The sequence below is a fragment of the Thalassophryne amazonica genome, chromosome 1, assembly GCF_902500255.1.
Source record: "Thalassophryne amazonica chromosome 1, fThaAma1.1, whole genome shotgun sequence".
NCBI classification, from domain to species: domain Eukaryota; kingdom Metazoa; phylum Chordata; class Actinopteri; order Batrachoidiformes; family Batrachoididae; genus Thalassophryne; species Thalassophryne amazonica.
The window spans coordinates 8709519-8734338 of NC_047103.1; the positions used below are offsets into that span (position 1 = coordinate 8709519).

At 40.3% G+C, this 24820-nt stretch overlaps 1 protein-coding gene across 2 annotated transcripts in view; it reads left to right on the forward strand.

Annotated features, from left to right (window-relative positions):
• The first annotated feature begins 3669 nt into the window (after positions 1-3669).
• Positions 3670-24820, forward strand: part of shrprbck1r (sharpin and rbck1 related) — a 36842-nt gene continuing 15691 nt past the window's right edge. For both annotated transcript variants that reach the window (XM_034160175.1, XM_034160247.1), the window contains exons 1-6: positions 3670-4230; positions 11222-11396; positions 18546-18629; positions 21430-21571; positions 21691-21781; positions 22051-22348. In XM_034160175.1, the coding sequence (XP_034016066.1) occupies positions 3964-4230; positions 11222-11396; positions 18546-18629; positions 21430-21571; positions 21691-21781; positions 22051-22348 (1057 nt within the window). In that variant the 5' untranslated portion in view covers positions 3670-3963. The remainder of the gene's footprint in view (positions 4231-11221; positions 11397-18545; positions 18630-21429; positions 21572-21690; positions 21782-22050; positions 22349-24820) is intronic.

A 24820-nucleotide genomic window follows, 5' to 3' on the forward strand; every position in this document is an offset into this window, starting at 1 on the left:
TTTTAAATCAAAATTGGAGCAACTTTAACTTTTGACCCTTGTACAAACTGAAACTGACCTTTGGCACCGTTCTTGCTGTTTTTAACTCCATAACATTCAGTCACAGATTGTCTAAACTATACCTTTTTGGAACCTTAGTGATCAGACAAATAATGTGGTATAGCTTTCACTATGATTGGAGCATTTTTAAAATTTGACCCCTGTGTAATTCATTTGACCCCAACTTGGCCGCCTATTTGGAATTTAGGTGGCTAATGTATTTTTACAACAGACTAATGTCGAAGGAGTATTTGTGCCAAATTTGGTGCTTATATCACCATTTGAAAGATTCCTCTGTAAAATATTCTGTTATCTGCTTCACTAAACAAAAATCATTTGATTTGTGACCCAGAAGGACGTTAACAGCCGAGGTTATTCTGCCCACTAGTGGTCGAAAGGTTAAACTGCATTAACAGCCGGTATGTGGGGCGGAAAAATAACTAAAATCAGACGTGTGAACTCTGATCCCACAGAGCCACCTGCTCCATTTAGAAATGTTCAGCTCTGAAATCAGGAAAGAAAAAAAAAAAAGACAGACCGAAGAAACAAGACAAACTTTAAAGATCTGACCCAAAGTGGGGCTCAAACCCACAACCCTGAGATTAAGAGGGCTGTGTGTGTGTGTGTGTGTGTGTGTGTGTGTGTGTGTGTGTGTGTGTGTGTGTGTGTGTGTGTGTGTGTGTGTGTGTGTGTGTGTGTGTGTGTGTGTGTGTGTGTGAGGAGCGTCTCAGCTCTATATAACATATAAAGGAGTCTGTGCTGCCTCCTCGTGGTCAAGCACCATCAATGTTTTATTAAATTACATTGACGGCGGATGTCAATTTCCGCTCAACACGGGTTATATTCTTTTCAAAATAAAACTTTTGTTATAATAAAGTTGAAAACGTAAAAAATGATTAAAAATCAATATTAATTAAAAACAGATGACACAATCACTGTGAAATATACAGTCATCTTTTGGCATGTTCTCACATAATTTTAATTTACTATTTTCTTATTTACAGTACTACTTTGATCACTTTAAAATTACTGGTATATCCAAACTATTTATTTTTCTTTATGGCACCACAAAGGAAATAATTGTTTTCCATTTTTCTGTTTATGATCCATCATGTACTTTTTGTGTACTTTTTTGTGCATTGAATTTGACAGAATGAACTGCATCAGTTCAGAGTAATATCAACAGAAGCACCACCAAATGATTCTTTCTTGTTCCTCTAACAAACTTTACTTCATTCTAAGAAGTTATACTGAATATAGGTTGCACAATTAGTCATGAAAACACTGAGCAAAGATACGTTTTTCCATAAAAAATTTTTAACTGTAAATGCAAAATACTTCTACCAATCTTACACAATATTGGTATAGAAATATAGTAATATAGATCAATTTAACTTTATTGGGGTTATTTTCTGAATAAATTATAATATTCTTAAGACAATGTTAAGTAGCATATGAATCACTACTGCTGCATAATTATATATATATATATAAATACTTCTTAACCCCACCATGAAGGATGTTCCAGTTTGTCATTGCTGGTTTTTAACCGGATTACTCAAATACCCATTAAAACCGAGTGTTGATCAAGATCCAGATCTTAATTCAGGATCATTTAATTTATTTCTGAAACATCACAAAATAGAATATATTTCACCAAAAACTAATATAATCGTGTTTTTCTTGAATCTGTCATAGATATCTGTGACAAACAAACAAGTGAACTTTCATGTAGGTGTAACATGCAGGTGATGGTGTCACAGTCACTGGAATAATTTTCTGTACATTGAATAAACCGAGAAAAATGAATATGAATAACAAGTGTGACAAAAAAAAGTCCACCTTGTAAAATGACTTGAAACTAATGACTCAAGTCCAGTATTACACAAGAGAATTTAAGAGGGTGTGGCTATAAGAATTTGGCGGGAAAAGCCATGTGCAGGTTGCATGTCTGCAGAGTCTGAAGTCTGGTTTGACTTTGACGTCCAGCAGATCAAATGAAACACGAAAACGTGATGAAGGAATTTGCTTTTTACATATAAAAGATGACAAAACTGATGATTTTACCTTCATTACAAATGCCAAGACCTGGATGAGGTTTCAACCACAGATGAGATCAAAAGACTCACAACGTTCAGACTGACTGTATGAAAAGGGCGGAGTTTATTTTATTTATTATTTTTAAATAAATAAAATAAATAATAACTAAAGAACCGTCAGACTGACCGTGTGTAATGGGCGGAGTCTGTGGACAAATTCCTGAGGTTCACTCAGACGTCATGGCTTCTGTTAGTTGCTGTGTTCGTGTCACAGGAAATCTACAACGCTGTACGTGATTGCTGGAGTAAAGGAACGTACGGAGGAATATTGAATTCACTGGATAAAAAAATGAATTAGAGCACTTATCTGATAATTACGAGATCAGGATCTCGTAATTATCAGATAATTTTTGTGAATGCTATACGCTTCCGTAATCTCTGAAAATGATCAATAAAAATGAAAAGCTACAATCCAAAAAAGAAGCACATATTGATTATTGCAAAATTGATTTTATTTCATTTTATTGATTTTATTTTCCCTGTTGTCCAGTTCATTCTCACATTATTACTTATTTTATCACAATCTTTGCTGCTAAGAACCCAATGAGCGCACAAGTACTACCAGCAATATAAACCCAAGAGCGGCTCGTCTTGGATTCCAGCTTCTTTTCGTAGTTGGCTTCCTGGGCTTCCAGCTGTTGCTTGAATTGGAGCTCTTGTTCTTTCTGGTCCTTTCTGGCTCTGCTCTTCTGACCCTCGAGCTCCTTTTGGAAGCTTGCTTCCTTTGCTCTGAGCTCTTTCTTAAAGGCCTCCCTCAATGCTTCCATCTCTTTCTGGGCATCAGTGCTCTGATCATCCAGCATTTGTTGGAACTGAGCATGTTGTTCTTTTGCTGAGTTGGTCATCTGAGTTTTGAGTTCTTTTTGGAATCACAGGTGATCATTACCAGGTTTAACAAGACAATCTTCAGTCAGCTGATCGTTACCTTTTCTCAGCAAGACTCATTTTACTGGAAGTGAATCATCAGATAAACAAAATCTTTTCCACAACACAACCAAAGGTAATTTTTTTCTAATTTCAACATTTGATTCCCTGTTTGATTGTAACCTGTTTTTTTTTCTCCAAGTATTTATTTTTAGAACAAACTGACAAACTAGAAGTTAAATTATACGTCACATTGTCTCCATCTGGAGTTGGTCCCCGGACACTGGACTGTAGCTCTCCACTGCCCCTAGTGGTTAGATTGTGTTTAACTGTAATTAGGATGAGTTCAATGCAGAGGACACATTTTGTTGTCTGTCCAATGATGATAAAAGCTTTTTTTCTTCTTCCTCCTCCTTCACAACATTGCAGGAGACGTGGTCAGATGATGAGGAGCAGCCAGAGGGCGCTCGAGCGCCTTCCTATAATAATAATAATTTATTATTAATTTTGCTCCTGTTCTTGGTGTGTTGCTTATAAATAGGGTATGGTAAATTTCTATTTCTATTTGTTGGTTGGGACTTATATTTTGAATGTAATTTTTATTTCTTTCACCTTGTTGCATATTAATGAGTGTGACGTCAGCGTCGGAGCCGCGCGTGCGCAGCGCGCAGATACGCGCACTAGCTGCCGCTGAAAACACTGAAATGTTTTCCCTCAAACTGTTTTTATTCAACTCCGGTTTTGGTGTGTGATAAATGTTCGTTTGTGGGAGATATTTTTTAAAAAAGAAGAGAAACGGGAGCGGCGCCGACACACGTGAGTTTTAATGTCGACAGAAGAAGTGGCGAGAAGTGAAACCGCTGACTTTGTTCAGTCTGCGCACTTCAGACTTTGGATGTAAAAGTGCAGTTTGGCTGTCGAGGCCTCGGACTCCGCTCCGCTTCATGAGCCCGTTGGCAGGATGTCGCTGAGCTCCGGCGGATGGACCCACGTCCCCGCTGTTCCCCCGGTGCCCCCCGCAGCTCGCTGCGGCCCCTGGCGGCCTCCGCCCGGCTCCCTCACCGTCCTCACGTCGGTGCGCGTGTCGGTCTGTCACTCTGGTATCCGTCCGCTGTGTCTTGCGGGAGCAGGTGATGAGTCACTCCGCCTGCAGCTCAGTATGGACCCGGGAAAGTCCGGGGAATTCCGCCTGTCGCTCCATAACAGCGGCGGCTCCGGTCGCAGTTCGGTAAGTGAATCAGACTCTGAAATCTAGAGGCTCCTGTTGGGTTTGATCATAAATCTGGAAATTATAAGTACGCGAAGACAAGAATATTATAGTTCCTGGTAGAAAAGCACAAAAGTGGCGGTGCCACAACTGACTCATTGAAGAACCAGTCCATTATTGTTATTATTATTATTATTACAGCGGTCATCATACAGTGATCAAGGTCAAGGTCAGGTTTATTTATAAAGCACATTTACGAACAGTCAACACTGCCCCAAAGTGCTGTACAATAAAAGGATTTAAAATTATATTGTTAAATACAAGAACAAAATAAATCAACAAGACAGTAAAAGATGTGGCAGTGTTCAGCTCATCTTGTATTAAAAGCCAGTGCAAAAAGATATGTCTTTAAAAGAGTCAACTGAAGGAGCCAGTCGGACATTCAATGGCAGAGAGTTCCAGAGCTTGGGCCCCACAACAGCAAAGGCTCTGTCTCCCCTGGTCCTTAGCTTAGATCTGGGACAGACCAGTAAACTCTGGCCCGCGGAGCTCAGAGCTCTTCCTGGAGTGTGCAATGACAGCATATCAGATAAATAGAATGGGGCTTGACCGTGAATTGATTTAAAAACAAACAACAAAATCTTAAAATCAATTCTAAAAGCAACAGGCAACCAGTGCAGTGAAGCTAAAACAGGAGAAATGTGTTGATGCCGTTTGGCTGCAGTGAGCAGACGCGCAGCTGCATTTTGCACCATCTGGAGACGATGCAGAGACGACTGATTAAGACCAACATACAAAGAATTGCAGTAGTCTAAACGAGACGTGATCAAGGCGTGCACAACCTGTTCCAGCTGATTTGGGGGCAGGTAACGCTTGATTTTACCTAAAAGTCTAAGCTGGAAAAAGCTTGTTTTGACCACTGTGTTGATCTGCTTCTTGAATTTAAAAGAGCTGTCTATAAAAACACCAAGGGTCTTAGCAGATTAATGACAGTAGGAGGCAAGTGGACCAAGGGCAGAAAGGTCAAGGTCACCAAAGACCACAATCTCTGTTTTGCTTTCATTTAGGTTCAAAAAGTTTAAAGACATCCAGTCTTTGACTTCTTGAAAGCAAGTCTGTAGGATGGCAGATGAGTTTGTTTTAAGGTTCAGAGGTAGATAAATCTGCACATCATCAGCAAAGCAGTGAAACTGAATGTTTCTTAAAAATTGATCCTAAAGGAAGCAAATAAAGCGAAAATAAAATTGAAAATAAATTATGCAAGTTGTTTTTATTTTTGTATTGTCTTTCTCTTTGTTTTGACTCGTGTTTAGCTTCAGCCAAGACATTTTTTCAGACTTAAGAAAACTTGTAAAAAGCAACTTAATATTACTTAATTGTGAAGTTTGATTTGTTCAGTCGCAACAGGGTAATACATTTTTTAAAATTGGGACTGAACAGGTGGAATAGTACTTATTTTGTAATAAATGCTCAAGAATATTACTGTAGGGATGGAATGATGCACAGATTCAATCATACAATACTTTTTTTATGTTTAAGAAATGGTACTGTACCGCTGAAAAAATGAGCTTGCACAATGATAAAATACATACTTCTTAATAAGTACTAAAGAATCTATTGTCCCAAAAGGCAAAGTTCTCGATCTACTGGTCAATCTTCATTCCTACTTTCACCTATGGTCATGAGGATTGGGTCATGAGCCAAAGAACTAGATCGTGGCCAAAATGGGTTTCCTCCGGAGGGTGGCTGGTTTCTCCCTTAGAGATAGGTTGAGTTCAGTCATGCGTGGGGAGCTCGGAGTAGAGTCGCTGCTCCTTCGCATTGAAAGGAGTCAGCTGAGGTGGTTCAGGCATCTGTTAAGGATGCCTCCTGGGCGCCTCCCTAGGGAGGTGTTCCAGGCACGTCCATCTGGGAGGAGATCCCAGGGAAGACCCAGGACTACTTGGAGAGATTATATCTCCACACTGACCAGGGAATGCCTCAGGATCCCCCAGTCAGAGGTAGTCAATGTGGCACAGGTGGGGTCCCCAGCTGGAGCTGTTGCCCCTGTGACCTGAACCCGGAAAAGCAGTTGAAGATGAGTGATGAGTGACTAAATCTATTGTAGGTGTGGAACAATAGACTAGCTCGCCAATACAATACATATTTCATAATAAATCTGAAAAAATGTTAGTGCACGGGTGGAGAGATGGTGCAAAATCAACAATATGGTACATATTTCATAAATGTTAAAGAATGCTACTGTAGAGGTGGAATGATACGCTAATTCAATGATACAACACATGTTTTTTAATAAATGTTGAAGAAATGGTACTGTACCGTGGAAAGATAAGCTTGCACAATGATAAAATTCATATTTCCTAATAAGCATTAAGGAATCTACTGTAGGAGTGGAACAATAGGCTAGCTTGCCAATACAATACATATTTCATAATAAATCTAAAAGAATGTTACTGTTGGGGTGGAACAATATGCTAACTCAGTGATACTGTACATATTTCATAATAAATGTTAAAGAATGTTACAGGCCATAAACTACTGGCTGGTGAGCTACAACTGGCCCTCCATCCACCAGTTTGAGACTCCTAACCGACACGTACAACCCCTGGCAAAAATTATGGAATCACCGGCCTCGGAGGATGTTCATTCAGTTGTTTAATTTTGTAGAAAAAAAGCAGATCACAGACATGACACAAAACTAAAGTCATTTCAAATGGCAACTTTCTGGCTTTAAGAAACACTATAAGAAATCAGGAAAAAAAATTGTGGCAGTCAGTAACGGTTACTTTTTTAGACCAAGCAGAGGGAAAAAAATATGGAATCACTCAATTCTGAGGAAAAAATTATGTAATCATGAAAAACAAAAGAACGCTCCAACACATCACCAGTATTTTGTTGCGCCACCTCTGGCTTTTATAACAGCTTGCAGTCTGAGGCATGGCCTTAATGAGTGACAAACAGTACTCTTCATCAATCTGGCTCCAACTTTCTCTGATTGCTGTTGCCAGATCAGCTTTGCAGGTTGGAGCCTTGTCATGGACCATTTTCTTCAACTTCCACCAAAGATTTTCAATTGGATTAAGATCGGGACTATTTGCAGGCCATGACATTGACCCTATGTGTCTTTTTGCAAGGAATGTTTTCACAGTTTTTGCTCTATGGCAAGATGCATTATCATCTTGAAAAATGATTTCATCATCTCCAAACATCCTTTCAATTGATGGGATAAGAAAAATGTCCAAAAAGTCATCCACAGTCCACGATTGCTTTTTCTTAGCCCATTGTAATCTTGTTTTTTGTGTTTAGGTGTTAATGATGGCTTTCGTTTAACTTTTCTGTATGTAAATCCCATTTCCTTTAGGCGGTTTCTTACAGTTCGGTCACAGACGTTGACTCCAGTTTCCTCCCATTTGTTCCTCATTTGTTTTGTTGTGCCTTTTTTCGATTTTTGAGACATATTGCTTTAAGTTTTCTGTCTTGATGCTTTGATGTCTTCCTTAGTCTACCAGTATGTTTGCCTTTAACAACCTTCCCATGTTTGTATTTGGTCCAGAGTTTAGACACAGCTGACTGTGAACAACCATCTTTTGCAACATTGCGTGATGATTTACCCTCTTTTAAGAGTTGATAATCCTCTCCTTTGTTTCAATTAACATCTCTCGTGTTGGAGCCATGATTCATGTCAGTCCACTTGGTGCAACAGCTCTCCAAGGTGTGATCACTCCTTTTTAGATGCAGACTAACGAGCAGATCTGATTTGATGCAGGTGTTAGTTTTGGGGATGAAAATTTACAGGGTGATTCCATAATTTATTCCTCAGAATTGAGTGAGTCCATATTTTTTTCCCTCTGTTTGGTCTAAAAAAGTAACCGTTACTGACTGCCACAATTATTTTTCCTGATTTCTTATAGTGTTTCTTAAAGCCAGAAAGTTGCCATTTGAAATGACTTTAGTTTTGTGTCATTTCTGTGATCTGCTTTTTTTCTACAAAATTAAACAACTGAATGAACATCCTCCGAGGCAGGTGATTCCATAATTATTGCCAGGGGTTATATATGTATTTATTTATTTTCATTGTTAGCTGGTTTTATCTTTTCTGTTGTTTTGTTTTATCAGGTTCTTTTTGTCTTTCTCTGAAATTGTATTGTATTGTTGTTGTTATATATTACATTATTATTATATTTATGTTGTTGCTATTATTAATATATGAATAAAAGTAAATACAAAAATGACAATTTGTCTCTCTTACAACAACGAATGCTGAGCCATTAATTATACAGAAAAAAAATGCATACAAACGTGCTGAGATGCGAACAGCTTAATGCTAACTTTAACATTGAAAACGCCATAGACATGCTAACGTGTTAGCATCGGTCCAGTTTTTAAGTTATAAATTACATCTATCAACTGTTTCAGAAGACCATAACAGGTCGGTTTAACATAAAAAAAGTAAATATTACTCGCAGACATATGCTTTTTAGGGTTTTAGCGTGGAAAATTAAGATAAAGTGAAATAAAACAATCAACAAAGCAGCAGAACGAAGCACTGCTTCGATCTGCAAATCACTGCTTCAATTGGTTCAAGGTTCAAATCAAAGCCACGCTGCAGAAAAGCTGATTACAGACCCACTGCAGGGTCTGTAATCAATGTAGAGAAATCATAATTTTCCTGACAAACACCCCCAAAAACAGTGGCCAGTCTGAAGGACCGATAAGGGAATCGTTAAGCAAAAAGGTTATTGATGTCAGTGGATTGAATCATTTCTTAACGATACCCGAAAGGAACTGGTTCTCGATACCCATCCCTAGGCGGGTTACATCTGGACAGGACCTAAGCCTATCACAGGGTCTGAAGTGTATATAAACAACTGAAAAAAATCTGACTTTGTGAGAAGAGATTATCTTAATTCTAATTCACACTAAGTTAAAAAAAAAAAAAAGGCCTTTTTGTGTTTCTTTACAAATGTAATTGGCTCCTGTAGGTGTTCAATCAAAATTTCCAGATGTTGCCATTCCAAAAATAAAGTTTTATTTATTATTACATTATTTACATTACATTATTTATTAAATCAATTAACATTTAGTTGTATAGCCCTTTACAGCAGCCAGACGGTGTCCACAGTGCTTTACATTAAAATCAAAGAACAAGAATTCACTAAAATAAAACGTACAATAGAGTTAAAAAAAAAAGGCACATGAATACAAAACATGTCACAGTGTCGCGTTTAAATACAGTAGTGTTCAGAATAATAGTAGTGCTATGTGACTAAAAAGATTAATCCAGGTTTTGAGTATATTTCTTAATGTTACATGGGAAACAAGGTACCAGTAGATTCTCACAAATCCAACAAGACCAAGCATTCATGATATGCACACTCTTAAGGCTATAAAATTGGGCTGTTAGTAAAAAAAAAAGTAGAAAGGGGGGTGTTCACAGTAATAGTAGCATCTGCTGTTGATGCTACAAACTCAAAACTATTATGTTCAAACTGCTTTTTTAGCAATCCTGTGAATCACTAAACTAGTATTTAGTTGTATAACCAGTTTTTCATGATTTCTTCACATCTGCAAGGCATTAATTTTGTTAGTTTGGAACCAAGATTTTGCTGGTTTACTAGTGTGCTTGGGGTCATTGTCTTGTTGAAACACCCATTTCAAGGGCATGTCCTCTTCAGCATAAGGCAACATGACCTCTTCAAGTATTTTGACATATCCAAACTGATCCATGATAACTGGTATGCGATATATAGCCCCAAACCATATTAGGAGAAACATGCCCATATCATGATGCTTGCACCACCATGCTTCACTGTCTTCACTGTGAACTGTGGCTTGAATTCAGAGTTTGGGGGTCGTCTCACAAACTGTCTGTGGCCCTTGGACTCAAAAAGAACAATTTTACTCTCATCAGGCCACAAAATATTCCTCCATTTCTCTTTAGGCCAGTTGATGTGTTCTTTGGCAAATTGTAACCTCTTCTGCACGTCTTTTATTTAACAGAGGGACTTTGCGGGAGATTCTTGCAAATAAATTAGCTTCACACAGGCGTCTTCTGTCACAGCACTTACAGGTAACTCCAGACTGTCTTTGATCATCCTGGATCTGATCAGTGGGTGAGCCTTTGCCATTCTGGTTATTCTTCTATCCATTTTGATGGTTGTTTTCCATTTTCTTCCACGCGTCTGTTTTTTTTTTCATTGTAGATGAACAGTCTATAGGTTTTTGCACCTGCGTATACGATTTCCCTTCTCCAGTCAACTTTTAATCAAACTACGCTGTTCTTCTGAGCAATGTCTTGAACGTCCCATTTTCCTCAGGCTTTCAAAGAGAAAAGCATGTTCAACAGGTGCCAGCTTCATCCTTAAATAGGGGACACCTGATTCACACCTGTTTGTTCCACAATTGTTTGTTCTATTATTGTGAACACCCCCATTTCTACTTTTTTTTTTTTTACTAATAGCCCAATTTCATAGCCTTAAGAGTGTGCATATCATGAATGCTTGGTCTTGTTTGATTTGTGAGAATCTACTGAATCTACTGGTACCTTGTTTCCCATGTAACAATAAGAAATATACTCAAAACCTGGATTAATCTTTATAGTCACATAGCACTACTATTATTCTGAACACTACTGTAAATGTTTTGAGCTTTGACTTAAAAACTGTCCACAAAATAATCCAACCACTTGGGGCAGTGGGCAGCCACAGTCTGGCTCACGGGGACCAACTCCAGATATAGAGACGCTGCCTTCATCAGGGGCAGAGAAAGGAGCAGACCCTAAATAAGCATGCTTTGATTGTGTGAGGAAACTCACACAGACACAGGGAGAACATGCAAACTCCACGCAAAGAATGGGAGGTGATCCCATGACCTTCTTGTTGTGAGGCACCAGTGTTAACCACGAAGCCACTGTGCCGCAAACAAGCTAACGTGTTCCACAGTCCAGTTATTATTTATTTTCATTACATCCAGTCAAGCTACAGATCTGATTTTTGCTCTCTTCCTGTTTCAGACCATCGCTGACTTTGATCTGAGGTCCGTAAGCTACGAGGTCAAGTCTCCAAAATGTCATGAGCTGAGTTTGGCCGCACCTCCTCATGACCGCATCACCTTCAACTTTCGCTGTGAGCAAGAGGCCCAGGAGTGGGCCACTGTGGTGATGTCATCACTGAGAGAGGCGCACAGGGGTCAGTTTTTTCAAACAGTCGCCACTTTTTTAAATATTGGTTTGATGGGTGGGGCTTCATCTCTGTGTTGCAGCGTTTATGTTTTTACAGAATAATGTAACCTTTTCATGAGCTGACCTGGACATTTAGAACAGTTTTGAGGTTATCACCTGTTAGGGCCCCTTCACACATAGTGTGTATGAAGCAGGAATCGTGTGCGAAACGTGTAAAATCACAGCTTCCTCGTACACCTGTTGCTACAACTATTTGCACACACCAGCGGCTGAAAGACAGTGTGCGCACTGTGCAAGCCCATCGAACCCTCTCGCGGCAGGTGTCAGCCAAATTCCAGGTGACACGCACGAACACTAACACCGCTTCCATGGCACTTAGAAAATGTGGAGCCATTCACACTATTAACAGCAGTCAGCAGACAATCACTCGTACTGGCAGTGAAATTTGTGCCCCAGGAGTGTGGCTTTGGCTTGTGCGCTGAACTGACAGGAGGTGCAGCCGCCAACAGAAGCGGCTGTGGAGATCTGGCGTTCTGGACATCCCAGCTGGACAACACGTACTGTGTTTGGATGGACATGGACTAACAACTGCCCTCTGTGATGCGTGTGTGTCTGCTCGCTGTCATCACATGGACTTAAATAAAAACATATTGCTGCAGCAACGGGCTGCACCTTTCACAGGCCAGCGATAATAGCTCAGTGGTAAATTTTCTGACTGGCAACCAGAGCTTTTGGAAAGCACGGGTTTGAATCCCGTGGATGACATGTATTTTTAATTTTTTTTTTTTTATTATTTTCACAGCAATCACATCGCACTTCTGCTCACGCTGTGTTCCCACGTGCACAAAAACATGGCAACTTGTATTTTTTTTTCTTCACTGTGTTCCCATGTGCATGAACCATTGCACCGGCATTCTGCACGTCTGCCCTTCAGCGCAATGTTTCGTGGTGCGCTCATACGAGCTGTTTCGACAGATTTGCCCTGAGTTGCACATTCGCACTATGTGTGAAGGGGCCCTAAACATCACACACACTATCAAAAATTAGACAAAAATAGACTTATTAACTAAAGTAAAAAGAAAAAAATTAGGTCAAATTTTGTTAATCATTTTGTTTGTGACTGATATACATCAGATAAAGGAAGCAGAGTAATCATGAAAGTGATTATTATTTTAGTTATTGAGTTATCTGATTTTTTTTATTATTATTATTATTATTATTAATGTTTCTAATGAGTAAAAATATCTTCTTCTTTGTCTTTCGGCTGTTCCCGTTAGGGGTCGCCACAGCAGATCAATCGTTTCCATCTCACCCTGTCCTCTGTATCTTCCTCTGTCACACCAACCACCTGCATGTCCTCTCTCAGCACATGCATGAACCTCCTCTTTGGTCTCCCTCTTCTCCTCCTGCCTGGTGGCTCCATCCTCAGCATCCTTCTCCCTATATACCCTGGGTCCCTCCTCTGCACCTCCTCTATTCTTCGGTCGCAAATCACTCCTGCCACCTTTCTCCACCTACTCCACTCTGCCTGCACTCTCTTCTTTACCTCTCTACCACACTCTCCATTACTTTGAACAGTTGACCCCAAATATTTAAACTCATCTACTTTCACCAGTTCTACTCCTTGTAACTGCACTATTCCACTGGGCTCCCTCTCATTCACACACATGTACTCAGTCTTGCTTCTACTGACTTTCATTCCCCTTCTCTCCAAAGCATATCTCCACTTCTCCAGACTAGACTCAACTTGCTCTCTACTCTCACTACAGATCACAATGTCATCTGCAAACATCATAGTCCATGGGGACTCCTGTCTGATTTCATCTGTCAACCTGTCCATCACCACTGCAAACAAGAAAGGACTCAGAGCTGATCCTTGGTGTAATCCCACCTCCACCTTGAATGAGTCTGTCATTCCGACTGCGCATCTCACCGCTGTCACACTATTTTTGTAGTTGTGCTGCACTACCCTAACATACTTCTCTGCCACTCCAGACTTCCTCATACAATGCCACAACTCTTCTCTTGGCACCCTATCAAGCTTTTTCTAAGTCCACAAACACACAATGTAACTCTTTCTGTCCTTCTCTTTACTTTTCAAACAGTATTTTCAGAGCAAACATTGCATCTGTAGTGCTCTTTCTCAGCATGAAACCATATTGCTGCTCACAGATCTTCACCTGTTTTCTAAGCCTAGCTTCTACTACTCTTTCCCATAACTTCATGCTGTGGCTGATCAGCTTTATGCCTCTGTAGTTACTGCAGCTCTGCACATCACCCTTGTTCTTCAAAATAGGAACCAGCACACTTCGTCTCCACTCCTCAGGCATCCTCTCACTTTCCAAGATTTTATTAAACAATCTGGTTAGAAACTCTACTGCCATCTCTCCTAGACATTTCCATGCCTCCATTGGAATGTCATCTGGACCAACTGCCTTTCCACTCTTCATCCTCTTCATAGCAGCCCTCACTTCTTCCTTTCTAATCTCTTTTACTTCCTGATTTACTCTCACCACATCATCCAGCCTTTTCTCTCGCTCATTTTCTTTATTCATCAGCTCTTCAAAATATTCCCTCCACCTTCTCAGCACACATTCCTCACTTGTCAGCACATTACCATGTGCATCTTTTACCACCCTAACCTGCTGCACATCCTTTCCAGCTCTGTCCCTTTGTCTGGCCATTCGGTACAAGTCCTTTTCTACTTCTTTACTATTCAACTTCTTGTACAGCTCGCAATATGCCTTTTCCTTTGCTTTTGCCACTTCTCTTCTCGCCTTACGCCACATCTCCTTGTACTCCTGTCTACTTTCTTCATCTCTCCGACTATCCCAAAACTTTTTCGCCAACCTCTTTCTCCTTATGCTTTCCTGGACCTCTTCATTCCACCACCAAGTCTCCTTGTCTTCCTTCCACTGTCAAGATGTCATACCCAGTACTGCCCTAGCTGTCTCCCTCACCACATCTGCAGTACTTTTCCAGTTGTCCAAAATTGCTTCCTCTCCAACTAGTGCTTCTCTCACCTGCTCGCTAAATTTCACACAACAGTCTTCCTCCTTCAGCTTCCACCATCTGATCCTTTGTTGAGCTCTCACTCTCTTCTTCTTCTTTACCTCTAAAGTCATCCTACAAACAACCATCCTATGCTGTCTAGTGACACTCTCTCCTGCTACCACCTTACAGTCTGTGATTTATTTTAGCTTGCATCTCCTATAAAGAATGTAGTCCACCTGTGTGCACCTTCCTCCACTCTTATATGTTACCCTGTGCTCCTCCCTTTTCTTAAAGTAGGTATTCACCACAGCCATTTCCATCCTTTTTGCAAAATCAACTACCATCTGTCCTTCCCCATTCCTATCCTTGATACCATATCTACCCATTACTTCCTCATCACCTCTGTTCCCTTCAACATGCCCATTGAAGTCTGCTCCTATCACCACTCTTTCATACTTGGGCACACTCTCCACCAACTCATCTAACACACTCCAGAAATCTTTTTTCTCCTTCATCTCACAACCTACCTGTGGGGCATATGCACTGATGATATTCATCATCACCCCTTCAATTTCCAACTTCACACTCATCACCCTGTCAGACACTTGCTTAACCTCCAACACACTTTTAACATACTCTTCCTTTAAAATGACCCCAACACAATTTCTCTTCCTGTCCTCACCATGGTACAACAACTTGTACCCACCGCCGATGCTCCTGCTCTTACTTCCCTTCCACTTGGTCTCTTGCACACACAATATGTCTACCTTTCTCCTCTCCATCATATCAGCCAGCTCTCTCCCTTTACCAGTCATACTACCAACATTCAAAGTCCCCACTCTCATTTCCACCCTTCTAGTTTTCTTCTTCTCCCGCTGTTCGTGGCAACGTTTTCCTCCTCTTCTTCGTCGTCTGAGTAAAAATATAATTTTAGAAAATACCTAGTTTCTCCAGATTTAAAGCTGTATGGCCTTACAAACTTCACTAAACGGACTAAATTTAGTTTCTTCTGAAATCCAAGCATTATAATGTTGGTTTATTTTTGAAACGTGTTTCAAATTTACAGCTCATTTTGATGAAGCGAACATTTTTTTTCTGTGGGGATTTCCATAACAAATATATTTGATTTTCTTTTTAAAGCTGTCTGCAGGAGGACACGCGTGTGAGCATCTATGAGCTTTTGAAATGACCAGAATTTACCTTTGACCTCGGGTGATGTACGCACACGTTGCGTGCATGCTCACGTCCGTACGATGTCTTGTAAATCACTTCAGAGGTGCTGTCTGGTTTCAAAAACAGCATTTTTAGATTTAAAAGTGTTTATTTCTTGCTATCTTTTAGAAAATATATGAGAATCATATTAGATTTATACAGAAATAAGTTGTTTGAGTGTTTTCCACCATGTTGGATTATTTTGTTTGAGCAAGCAGCCATCTGATGTCACTGTGCCACTCTACTCTGATTGGTTGTTGCTGTGTGCTTCCCAGCATCCCTCGTGCAAATCCGGGGAAGCCCCCAAGTGATCTGTGATGTTGCTATTATAGACTGTGCGGGTCTCAACCAAACAAATTTCAAGGCTGTCTGTTCTTGTTAAATTTTCCCCTTCAGGGGGAACTTTTTATTATTATTTTCCAGACAATGTGAATTTTGATCATACTGCCAATGTCATATTATGATTCCCCTATTTAAAAGCCAAAAATAAATAAATAAATAAATTATGTTGGTACCAAAGAAAATTATTTTTATGACTTAAATCTTTTTTAAAAATCAGTGGTGGAATACTTTTAAGAAGAATCTTCAAGTTAGGTTTCCCCCCCTACTTTTTCTGAATGAAAAGTAGAAAAAAAATGTTTTTTGTGAGCTGTTTCTCAGAAAATTAATTAACTGAAACTAGTTTTTGAGTTTAGCATAGTTATCTGGTTTATGTGACTTTAAACCAGTCCTTTTATTCTGAACAATTAAAAATCAATCCATCTTAAATTTTATAGCATTTTAAGTTATTTTGCTGTCAATTTGGAGTCATGTAAAGACTAAAAAAAATAATATAATATAAAATGCAAACCACTTAAAACACATTTGAATTAGGTTTAAAGTACTTTGGTATGGAACAGTTTAAAAAAAAACAACTCAAATTGACTTTTTTTTTTCAGCGAATGACTGATTAATCAGCTCATCGATTCAGATGCATTTTTACTTTAACAACTGTTTTGACTGCTGGCAAATACAAGAAGAGGCATCTAAATAAATAAATAAATAAAAAAAACCTTTCAAGGTACTCGTGCAAACAGCATCATGTTTTGATGTGCTGTCTTCATATGGTACACGTTTAATGTGGTTGAGTAGCTTAGCGCTGTCGTTAACGGCTAACGTTGGCGTAAAAGAAGCTCGACCAGCTGGGACCATTTGAGTCATGTAATTAGAAGATTGTTTGTTCTGCTGTGTGGAGTTGAGATAACTAGAAGGTGAAGTGGGTAGAATTTGTTTTCAGAGCTGACTTCCCTGTTGGCCACAGAGTGCCTGATGTGTACGTGCATGAGGAAGCATTGGTGAAGTGAGAATTGATTGAACACATTTAAAATTCCAGCACAAACCTGAAGCGGCGGCAGCCCATCTCCTACTTGTTACTGCCACCAAGGAAGCTGTGTTTGTCTTTGTTTGCTCGATTATCAGTGTTAACTTGGTGTGAATAGATTATGTTAGATTTAAATCAGTATGTGTATGAGGATTAAACTCTGTTCGCCCTCTGATGGAGATGTATCCCAGAAGCTCACGGTGGATAACTGACAAAGCGGCATGCAGTGGTGGGCACAGCTAACCAAAAAGTTAGCTTTGATAACCACTGATCAGCTAACTGAAAAGTTAACTTTTATAATGCTAAACCGATAAACCACTAAAAAATTTAGCGGAAGCTACAGCTAACCGATAACTTTCAGTATTGTCTCCGGTACACTCAACTACTGACAGGCTGGTTTTGAGTTTAAACACCACCAATGCTTCTGATTAGGATCAAAGACGATCACAAACCCAATACAACCAACAAGCCAGCACTTCAGTCTTTCTGTGCCCTGCCCACTGCTGTAAGGAAACATCATTTCCATTCACAGGATACAGCTGTTCAGCTGTGAGGCCGAAGTCCTCAAAAGGAAAGTAGGTTTGACTTATGGTTTTGATTTATAAACCAAATTAATCTGGATAGTTTAACTACATTAGTGTCAAGTCCGTCATTTGTACAAAGTGAAAATATAACACATATCGTTTAATTTTAAAATGATGCACTAATTCTGAAGTTTTTAAATTAACACACACAGATGCCAAACTGCATTATGGGTACAGCTCCTTTTAGCTAAATCACTGCTGCAAAATACATAGCAGACAGGAGCTAACAGGGTTTATAAATATTTTCACCATTACTAACTGTGTAAAAAAAAAAAAAAGTTGGCAGTCTAAAAGTTATCGGAACGAAATTTTTCAGTAGCTAATTGGTCCGTTAATGGTTTTTTAAGTTAGCTGAACAGCTAATCTGCTAACAAAAAAGTTAGCGTTGATAATTAACGGTTAGCGGATTAGCAAAACTGTTCCGACCACTGGTGGCATGTGAAGATCTAGCATGTGTTTTTGATGACTTAATGCTGTGGACTTGTACCGTGTGACGTGTGCAAAAACAATTGTAGCAGTTATGGAGAAAATTAATTGAAACTGATAAACATCTTGAAAATGTATGTGTAGGCTCTCAGTTGTCCAGGTGGTTTCCATAGTAGAGAAGCTTGAATCTTCGACTGGACTGGGTTGTTTGACGCGAGGAAGTTTCGCTTCAAATCGCAGAAGCTTCCTCAGCTAAAATTCTTGCTCTGGAAGTCTGACTTCTGTCTGACTCTTGTAGAGATTTCTTCTCTACAAGAGTCAGTCTGCGATTTGAAGTGAAACGTCCTCGCGTCAAGCAACCCAGTCCAGTCGAAGATTCAAGCTTCTCTACTCTTGAAAATTTAGTTAAAACAAGACTATGGCACCATGACTGGTTCCCCTTCCAGGACCCTCTCAGGTTTTCCGTGGGTAGGTTCAAGTTTCAGACAGTGGTCTTTCTGGATCTGTGAGAGAGAACACGGAACTTTGAAAATAATAGAGGTTTGGTGTTTGGTTCTAACTGTGTTTCAACATTTCACAGTGGCAGCTGAACCTCAAGATAATGGAACAAAACACTCACTGGAATCTCTGCAGCTTCAGAACACCCTGACCTTACAGCGTACAGGTGAGTTTACCCTGAGTAACAAGTTCTCCCTAACATGCCATAAATATGTTTTATCTCACAGACCTGGAATGTAATTCACTTATTTCTGACCTCTACGAAGTAGATGAGGTTTTCTCCAAAAATATATTGAAGTATATATGGTGGACTCATGGGGAGGGAGAGAGAACTATCAGCCAACTCCTACTTTCTTCTCCTTATTCGTTCATGTGTGTTGAATCATTTTGTTGGCCACTAACTGAAGTCTAAAGTAAACTTGTTTGGGAACTGAGGCATAGTGTCTCTATAGATAACCAATGACCTTCAGATGACCAATAGGCAGTGACAATATTGTTGCCCTGGGAGGACATTAAGATCACCTCACCAAGTTATTTTTGACTCCATTGGGGAGGTGATGGTCTAGTGGTTAAGGTGTTGGGCTTGAGTCCAGAAGATCATGAGTTCAAATCCCCGCCTGACTTGAAAATCACTAAGGGCCCTTGGGCAAGGCCTTTAATCCCCTATTGCTCCCGGTGTGTAGTGAGCGTCTTGTATGGCAGCACCCTGACATCGGGGTGAATGTGAGGCATAATTGTAAAGCGCTTTGAGCATCTGATGCAGATGGAAAAGTGCTATATAAATGCAGTCCATTTACCATTTCCATTTCGTGATGTCTTCAGTTGGCTTAATGAGAATCTTCATTGACTAAAGCATTCAAGTAAATGTGCAAAATAATGGGAAAGGGTGAAGCTTTAGCAAGAGTATTGGGATTGGGCCTAAGACCCCCGTGTCTGTATTGCTTTTTTTTTGTTTTCACTATTGCAGACAGGGCACTGAAAGTGCTTCATTCCAGTGCTTTCAGTAGTGTTTTTCATCATCTTCTTTCGACTGCTCCAGTTAAGGGTCGCCACAGCGGGTCAACAGTTTCTTGCTCACAACCTGCTGACCCCTATATGCCCTGGGTCTCACTTATCCACATTTCCAAACCGTCTCAGTCTTGCCTCTTTGACTTTGTCTCCACTCTACCTGTGCTGTCCACCTGATATAGTCAGTGTTTTCATTTAAAAAAAAAAACAAACAAACAAATATGGTGCTGTGATAACGATAAAAGGCTAACGTCGAGCTTACAAGTACGGTGATAAAAGCACTCAGCCTTAGCAGGAACATATTCTGTACAATCTGCAAACACACAAGGGTCTTTTTAGATTTTGTGTCATATCCAACTTGTGCAAAATGCTGCTGCTCGTCTTTTAATGAACACTTCCAGAAGTGAGCATATTACGCCTGTACTTTACTCACTTCACTGGCTTCCAGCTCAGCCTTTAAAATTGATTTTAATATTTTAATGTTTGTTTTTAAAGCTATTAATGGCCTTGCACCTTCCTACTTGTCTGAAATTTCAACTCTCTGCACTTACAGCAGGACATTACAGGCATCTGTTCAGCTTTACTTAGATGTTCTAAGTATAAACTCTGGGGTGATCGTGCTTTTGCTGTAGCTGAACCCAGACTATGGAACAAGTTACCTCCTGATTTACACACTATTTCTGACCCAGCATTTTTAATACCAAAGCTCAAGACTTATTTATTTAAACTAACGTTTAATACCTGGTGGTGCTGTGACATGTTTTGTTTTTTATGTGCTTCTTTAACTCTATTGTATTTTTGAATTGTTTTTGTGAATTCTTGGTCTTTGATTTTCATGTAAAGCCCTTTGGGCACCATCTGGTTGTGGTAAAAGGCTATAGAAATAAATGTTGATTGATTGATATCAGCTGATTACAGACAGGTAGGAAAAGGAAGCTTCTCCTCTGTGTTCTTGGTTGTTTGGATGACAAGTTTTTCATCTGATTGGTTGCCTGAAAAGGTGCTACAGAGATGACACAAACAACTTTTTGAAAAGTTCAGACAATTTCAATTTCACACACACACAAAAGGCTGAGTGCTGTGAAAAAGACACTGGGTGCATTGATTTAATCCTGACCGCCAGGTGGCCACATGTGGCAGCATTTGCTCCATCTGGTTGTTAAGCGCTGACGTAACGCATCACATGATAAATCTGTTTCTGGGTCCAAAGACCTGCAAGTTTACAATTAAAGTTACATCTGTATGATCATTTTAAGGATCTACAGTTTAAGTTTAGTTTGTGTTTACAGTGTGCGCAAACCTCTGTCCCGCCGTTTTCTGCCTTCACCTTCGTTAACCGCATTTGTCTGTTTCTAAGGTAAGAACACAATAAAACTTTTTTCTTTTACTTTATATATTATGCACAGGTACAATATACATGTCTGTTTGTTAATAAAAAAAATATTTATTACAATAAACAGGATGGTAAAGTGCAAACGTCACTTTTCCCCCGAACGACATGAACAGGAAGAGATCGCAGCTCGCAGCAACTCCCATTGGAAATAACGGTGAAACGACCTGAGCTTCTGGCATTTTTACATAAAACAAACGCAATAACAATGTCTAAAAACCCAGTTAATATATCCAGGAGAGTTTTGGGCACAATATACAAAGAACTTTATGCCTCAGTGTTAAGCCTGTTGTCCGTGTGCAATGGTTTAACTGCAGACTGATCAGAGCGTCTCAGTGCAGTTCTCAATGTTAATGACAGTGCACCTTTTTTGTTTGGAGCTGGAAGTTGAAAAATCACATGATGCATTACGTCACACTTAACAACCAGATTGGTTGGAATGCTGTATGTACCTTATGGAGTCAAGGTTAGCCCCCTCCAGTGGCTGTGGGATGGTATGGCAGCACTTTCCGTACACGTTTGCTGTCTCTTGACTCGTGTGTTTTACTGTGCGTTCATTTGCCTGCAGAGGACACGTGTGTGGAGCTGAGCCGAGCCATTCAAGCGGGTGACACACGGGCGGCATCGGCCTTTGCCGCCACGCTCGCCAGTCAACACGCCACTCTCAAGATCCAGCCCTCTGTCAGAGACTACGAAGACACTGAACTCAAGTAGGAAGAAGATAGTCATTAAATTAAAATGTCACAGCCACTAAATGAAATCCTACATTTGGTTGTTTTTTTTTTGTGACATGTCGCTGTTTGACGTCTTTTATCGTGCGTTCTGACAGCTTGGCTGTTGTCGTTGAGGATTCCTCGTCATCCTGTTGTGTCACTGTCAAAGTTTTCACACACATGACTATTGCAGCGCTGAAACAGCAGGTTAGCATTTGTCCTTTAATTATTTTATCCTGAACTGTTTCACCACCTAATTAATCATTTATCCACTTTTGACTCATTTGTCCTACAAACGCCACTTTCTTTATTTATTGTTAAGTATTTGCAGTGTGCTGGACAAAGCCACAGTTGATTTATGTTACTTGATGACATTTATGGTTATGAACAACAGTTGAATTCTGGGTGTTGTAGTTGTACTCACAGCTGTGAATGCCTCCTTCGCTTTCCTGATTTCTTTCTTTCTTCCTCTTCAGATGTTTCTTGAGTATGGTTTTCACCCGCGGGTGCAGCGCTGGGTGATTGGCCAGTGCCTGTGTAATGACCAGCGTTCTCTGGCCTCTTACGGCGTTCATCAGGACGGGGACACAGCCTTCTTGTACCTCTTGTCAGCCCGACATGCTCGATTGACACCTCATCTCCTCCAGCAGGACCAGGAGAGCGCCCTCCTCGTCTGTCCTCCAAACATCCCTCTCGCCTCGGCAAACGGTCCCCCGTCTCAAGAGAGGCCTTACGGCACACTGCCGCTGAAACTTAGTGCCAGCAGCTCCGCAGGTGAGCCCGCACACACACAAGCCCATTTATAAATAGTATTTTTATTCATATGGTGATTTGCAAACTGATATCTGGCTTTGGCACATTTTGTCTTGTTGATTGTATTCAGTTTTTCAAGTAGGCTTTTGTAATGAAGCTCACTCTCTGCCTGGAAGGGTAGTTTCCAACCGACACAAACACTTAAAGAAATCATGGTGTCCATGTGTTTTTTTGTTGTTGTTGTTGTTTTGTTTTTTGAATAACAGCAGTCAGTATAACAACTGAACAATTATTTGAGTTGTACTGGCAGGGAGACTATAAATGACTGAGTCTTGTTTCCTCTACAACTTCCTTTTATGTTGTCAACATATTGGACAGAACATTCCTAAAACCAAAAAGAAGATGTAGTGCATTTTATCTGTCTCACTCACTCGCACACGCCCACACACCTATATTCCACAGGGCGCCGGTCTACTATGATTGCCTGTGATACAAAAAAGTGCAAAAATGGGATGAAGCAGCTTGCCTCCTGACAGGCTGGCTTATAAAGTTCAGACCTGGCAACTAGCTGGCTGGTGGGTGATGGTCCAGTTGTTAATTAGTGGTCTTGAGACCAGAGGGTCCTGGTTCAAACCCGTCTGGCCAGGAAATCACTAACGGCCCTTGGGCAAGGTTCTTAATCCCCAAGTTGCTCCCGTTGTGTAGTGAGCACCTTGCATGGCAGCACCCTGAAATCAGTGTGTGAATGGGTGAATGTGAGGCATTACTGTAAAGCGCTTTGAACATCTTATACAGATGGAAAAGTGCTGAATAAATGCAGTCCATTTACCATTTATAAAGTGCAGGTTTGGCAGTTCACCAAACATGAAAGAAAAGGAGAATCAGTCACGTACAGCCAGGGGGAGTATTTCCCTTCAGACAGCCAAGCTGGATCAGAACCTGTCATCCAGTGGTGACTGGACTTTTGCTGCTTGTTAGGGGCAGGGCACACAGCACACTCACCCTGAGCAGGAGAACTACTCCAGCTGCTACTTCCAGGAGAGCGAGTGTTGCTGTCTTCACCACCGTGGGAGCGTCTTAAAAAACACAGATATTTTTGTCTGCTTTTCAGGTGGCTGACGTTGACACATTGTGCAACTCGTGCTCTGTCCGGTGGTGGGAGTGTGCTCACCTGTGTGCGCGCCTTATGGTGGTAGAGGGGTTTGTGTGCTTCAGTGATCCTGGGAGCTGTGTTGTCTCCTGGTAGGGCCACCCTTGACAAATTGGTCCCAGGTGAGGAGACAAAGGGCGATCTTCATGACCCTTTATGATTGACACGGGTAGGGATGGAGTCACCTCACCCGGATTAGGGAGACCAGAGCCTCCTCCTGGTGCCAGGCCTTGGGGGGGAGGGGGCTCGCAGGCTACTGCCTGGCGGCCGGTTGTGCTTCCGTGGGATTTGGAAGAAACAGCATGGTGTCATCTCCATGTGGGCTTACAGCAGTGCTTCTCAATTGTTTTCTGTTGCCCCCCCCCCCCCCCCAGACCCCAGGAAGAACAAATCATTTTGCGCCCCCCACTCTCTGCCATGACTATAAATAGTATAATTTTTCCATAAAATTGTTATAAGTGCATCTCTGCATAACATTGAATCCTTATTAACATTAAAGAAAACAAAAAAGAAAGAAATATAGACCAACTTACAACAAAGAATAACTTTAACATTGCTGTTTAGTCTGTAACAGACAAAAATTTAAAGTACATCACTTTGCTTGAAATTAAAAAAAAATTAAATCCTTTTTGACCGACTGTTGTTTGATACTGAAAAATAAAATTTGATGAGTGCCTGAAGTCCTTTTCTCATTGCTGCCACAGTCTGTTCACCATCACTGCAAACACCAGTGCATATCTCCCACTTTAGCCCATTTTCAGTCAGGAAGCAGTCCAGCATTTTGAATAGCTCTTCAGCTGTGGCTCAGTCTCTGACATATTTACAAAAAAGTAAATCCTCACATAGGGAGTTTGTCATGTCAAAATGTACATAAGCAACAAACAGTCTTTTTTTGCTGCATCGTGTTGAAACGATAAAGGAAATGGATGAAACGTTCTGCAGGGAGATGATTTAAAATTCATCATGAATAAATTAAAAAAGGGCTGGTGCGACCAAAATGCTGCCTGACTTTTTTGAATCATCATTTATACATAAAGCTAATGCCCCCAGTAAGTCTTTGATTTTATTATATCATGTTTTTGACTGAATTCATTGTCAATTGAGGTTATTCAAGTTATTTCACACAAATCAACTTTGTCTTTGGGATTAATTTATTTCAAACTGTCTCCATGCAAACATGATGTGTTTGCCTGCTAAACCGGCATTTTATGGGTTCTTTTGTTACATGTGCATGAAATACTCATGTGAATTAAAATGATAAATATTTAACCTGCTTATAGGAGTCAGATATTGATGTGAAAAATGTTTGTGCATCATTTTGCACATGTTGCGAGTATCCCAGA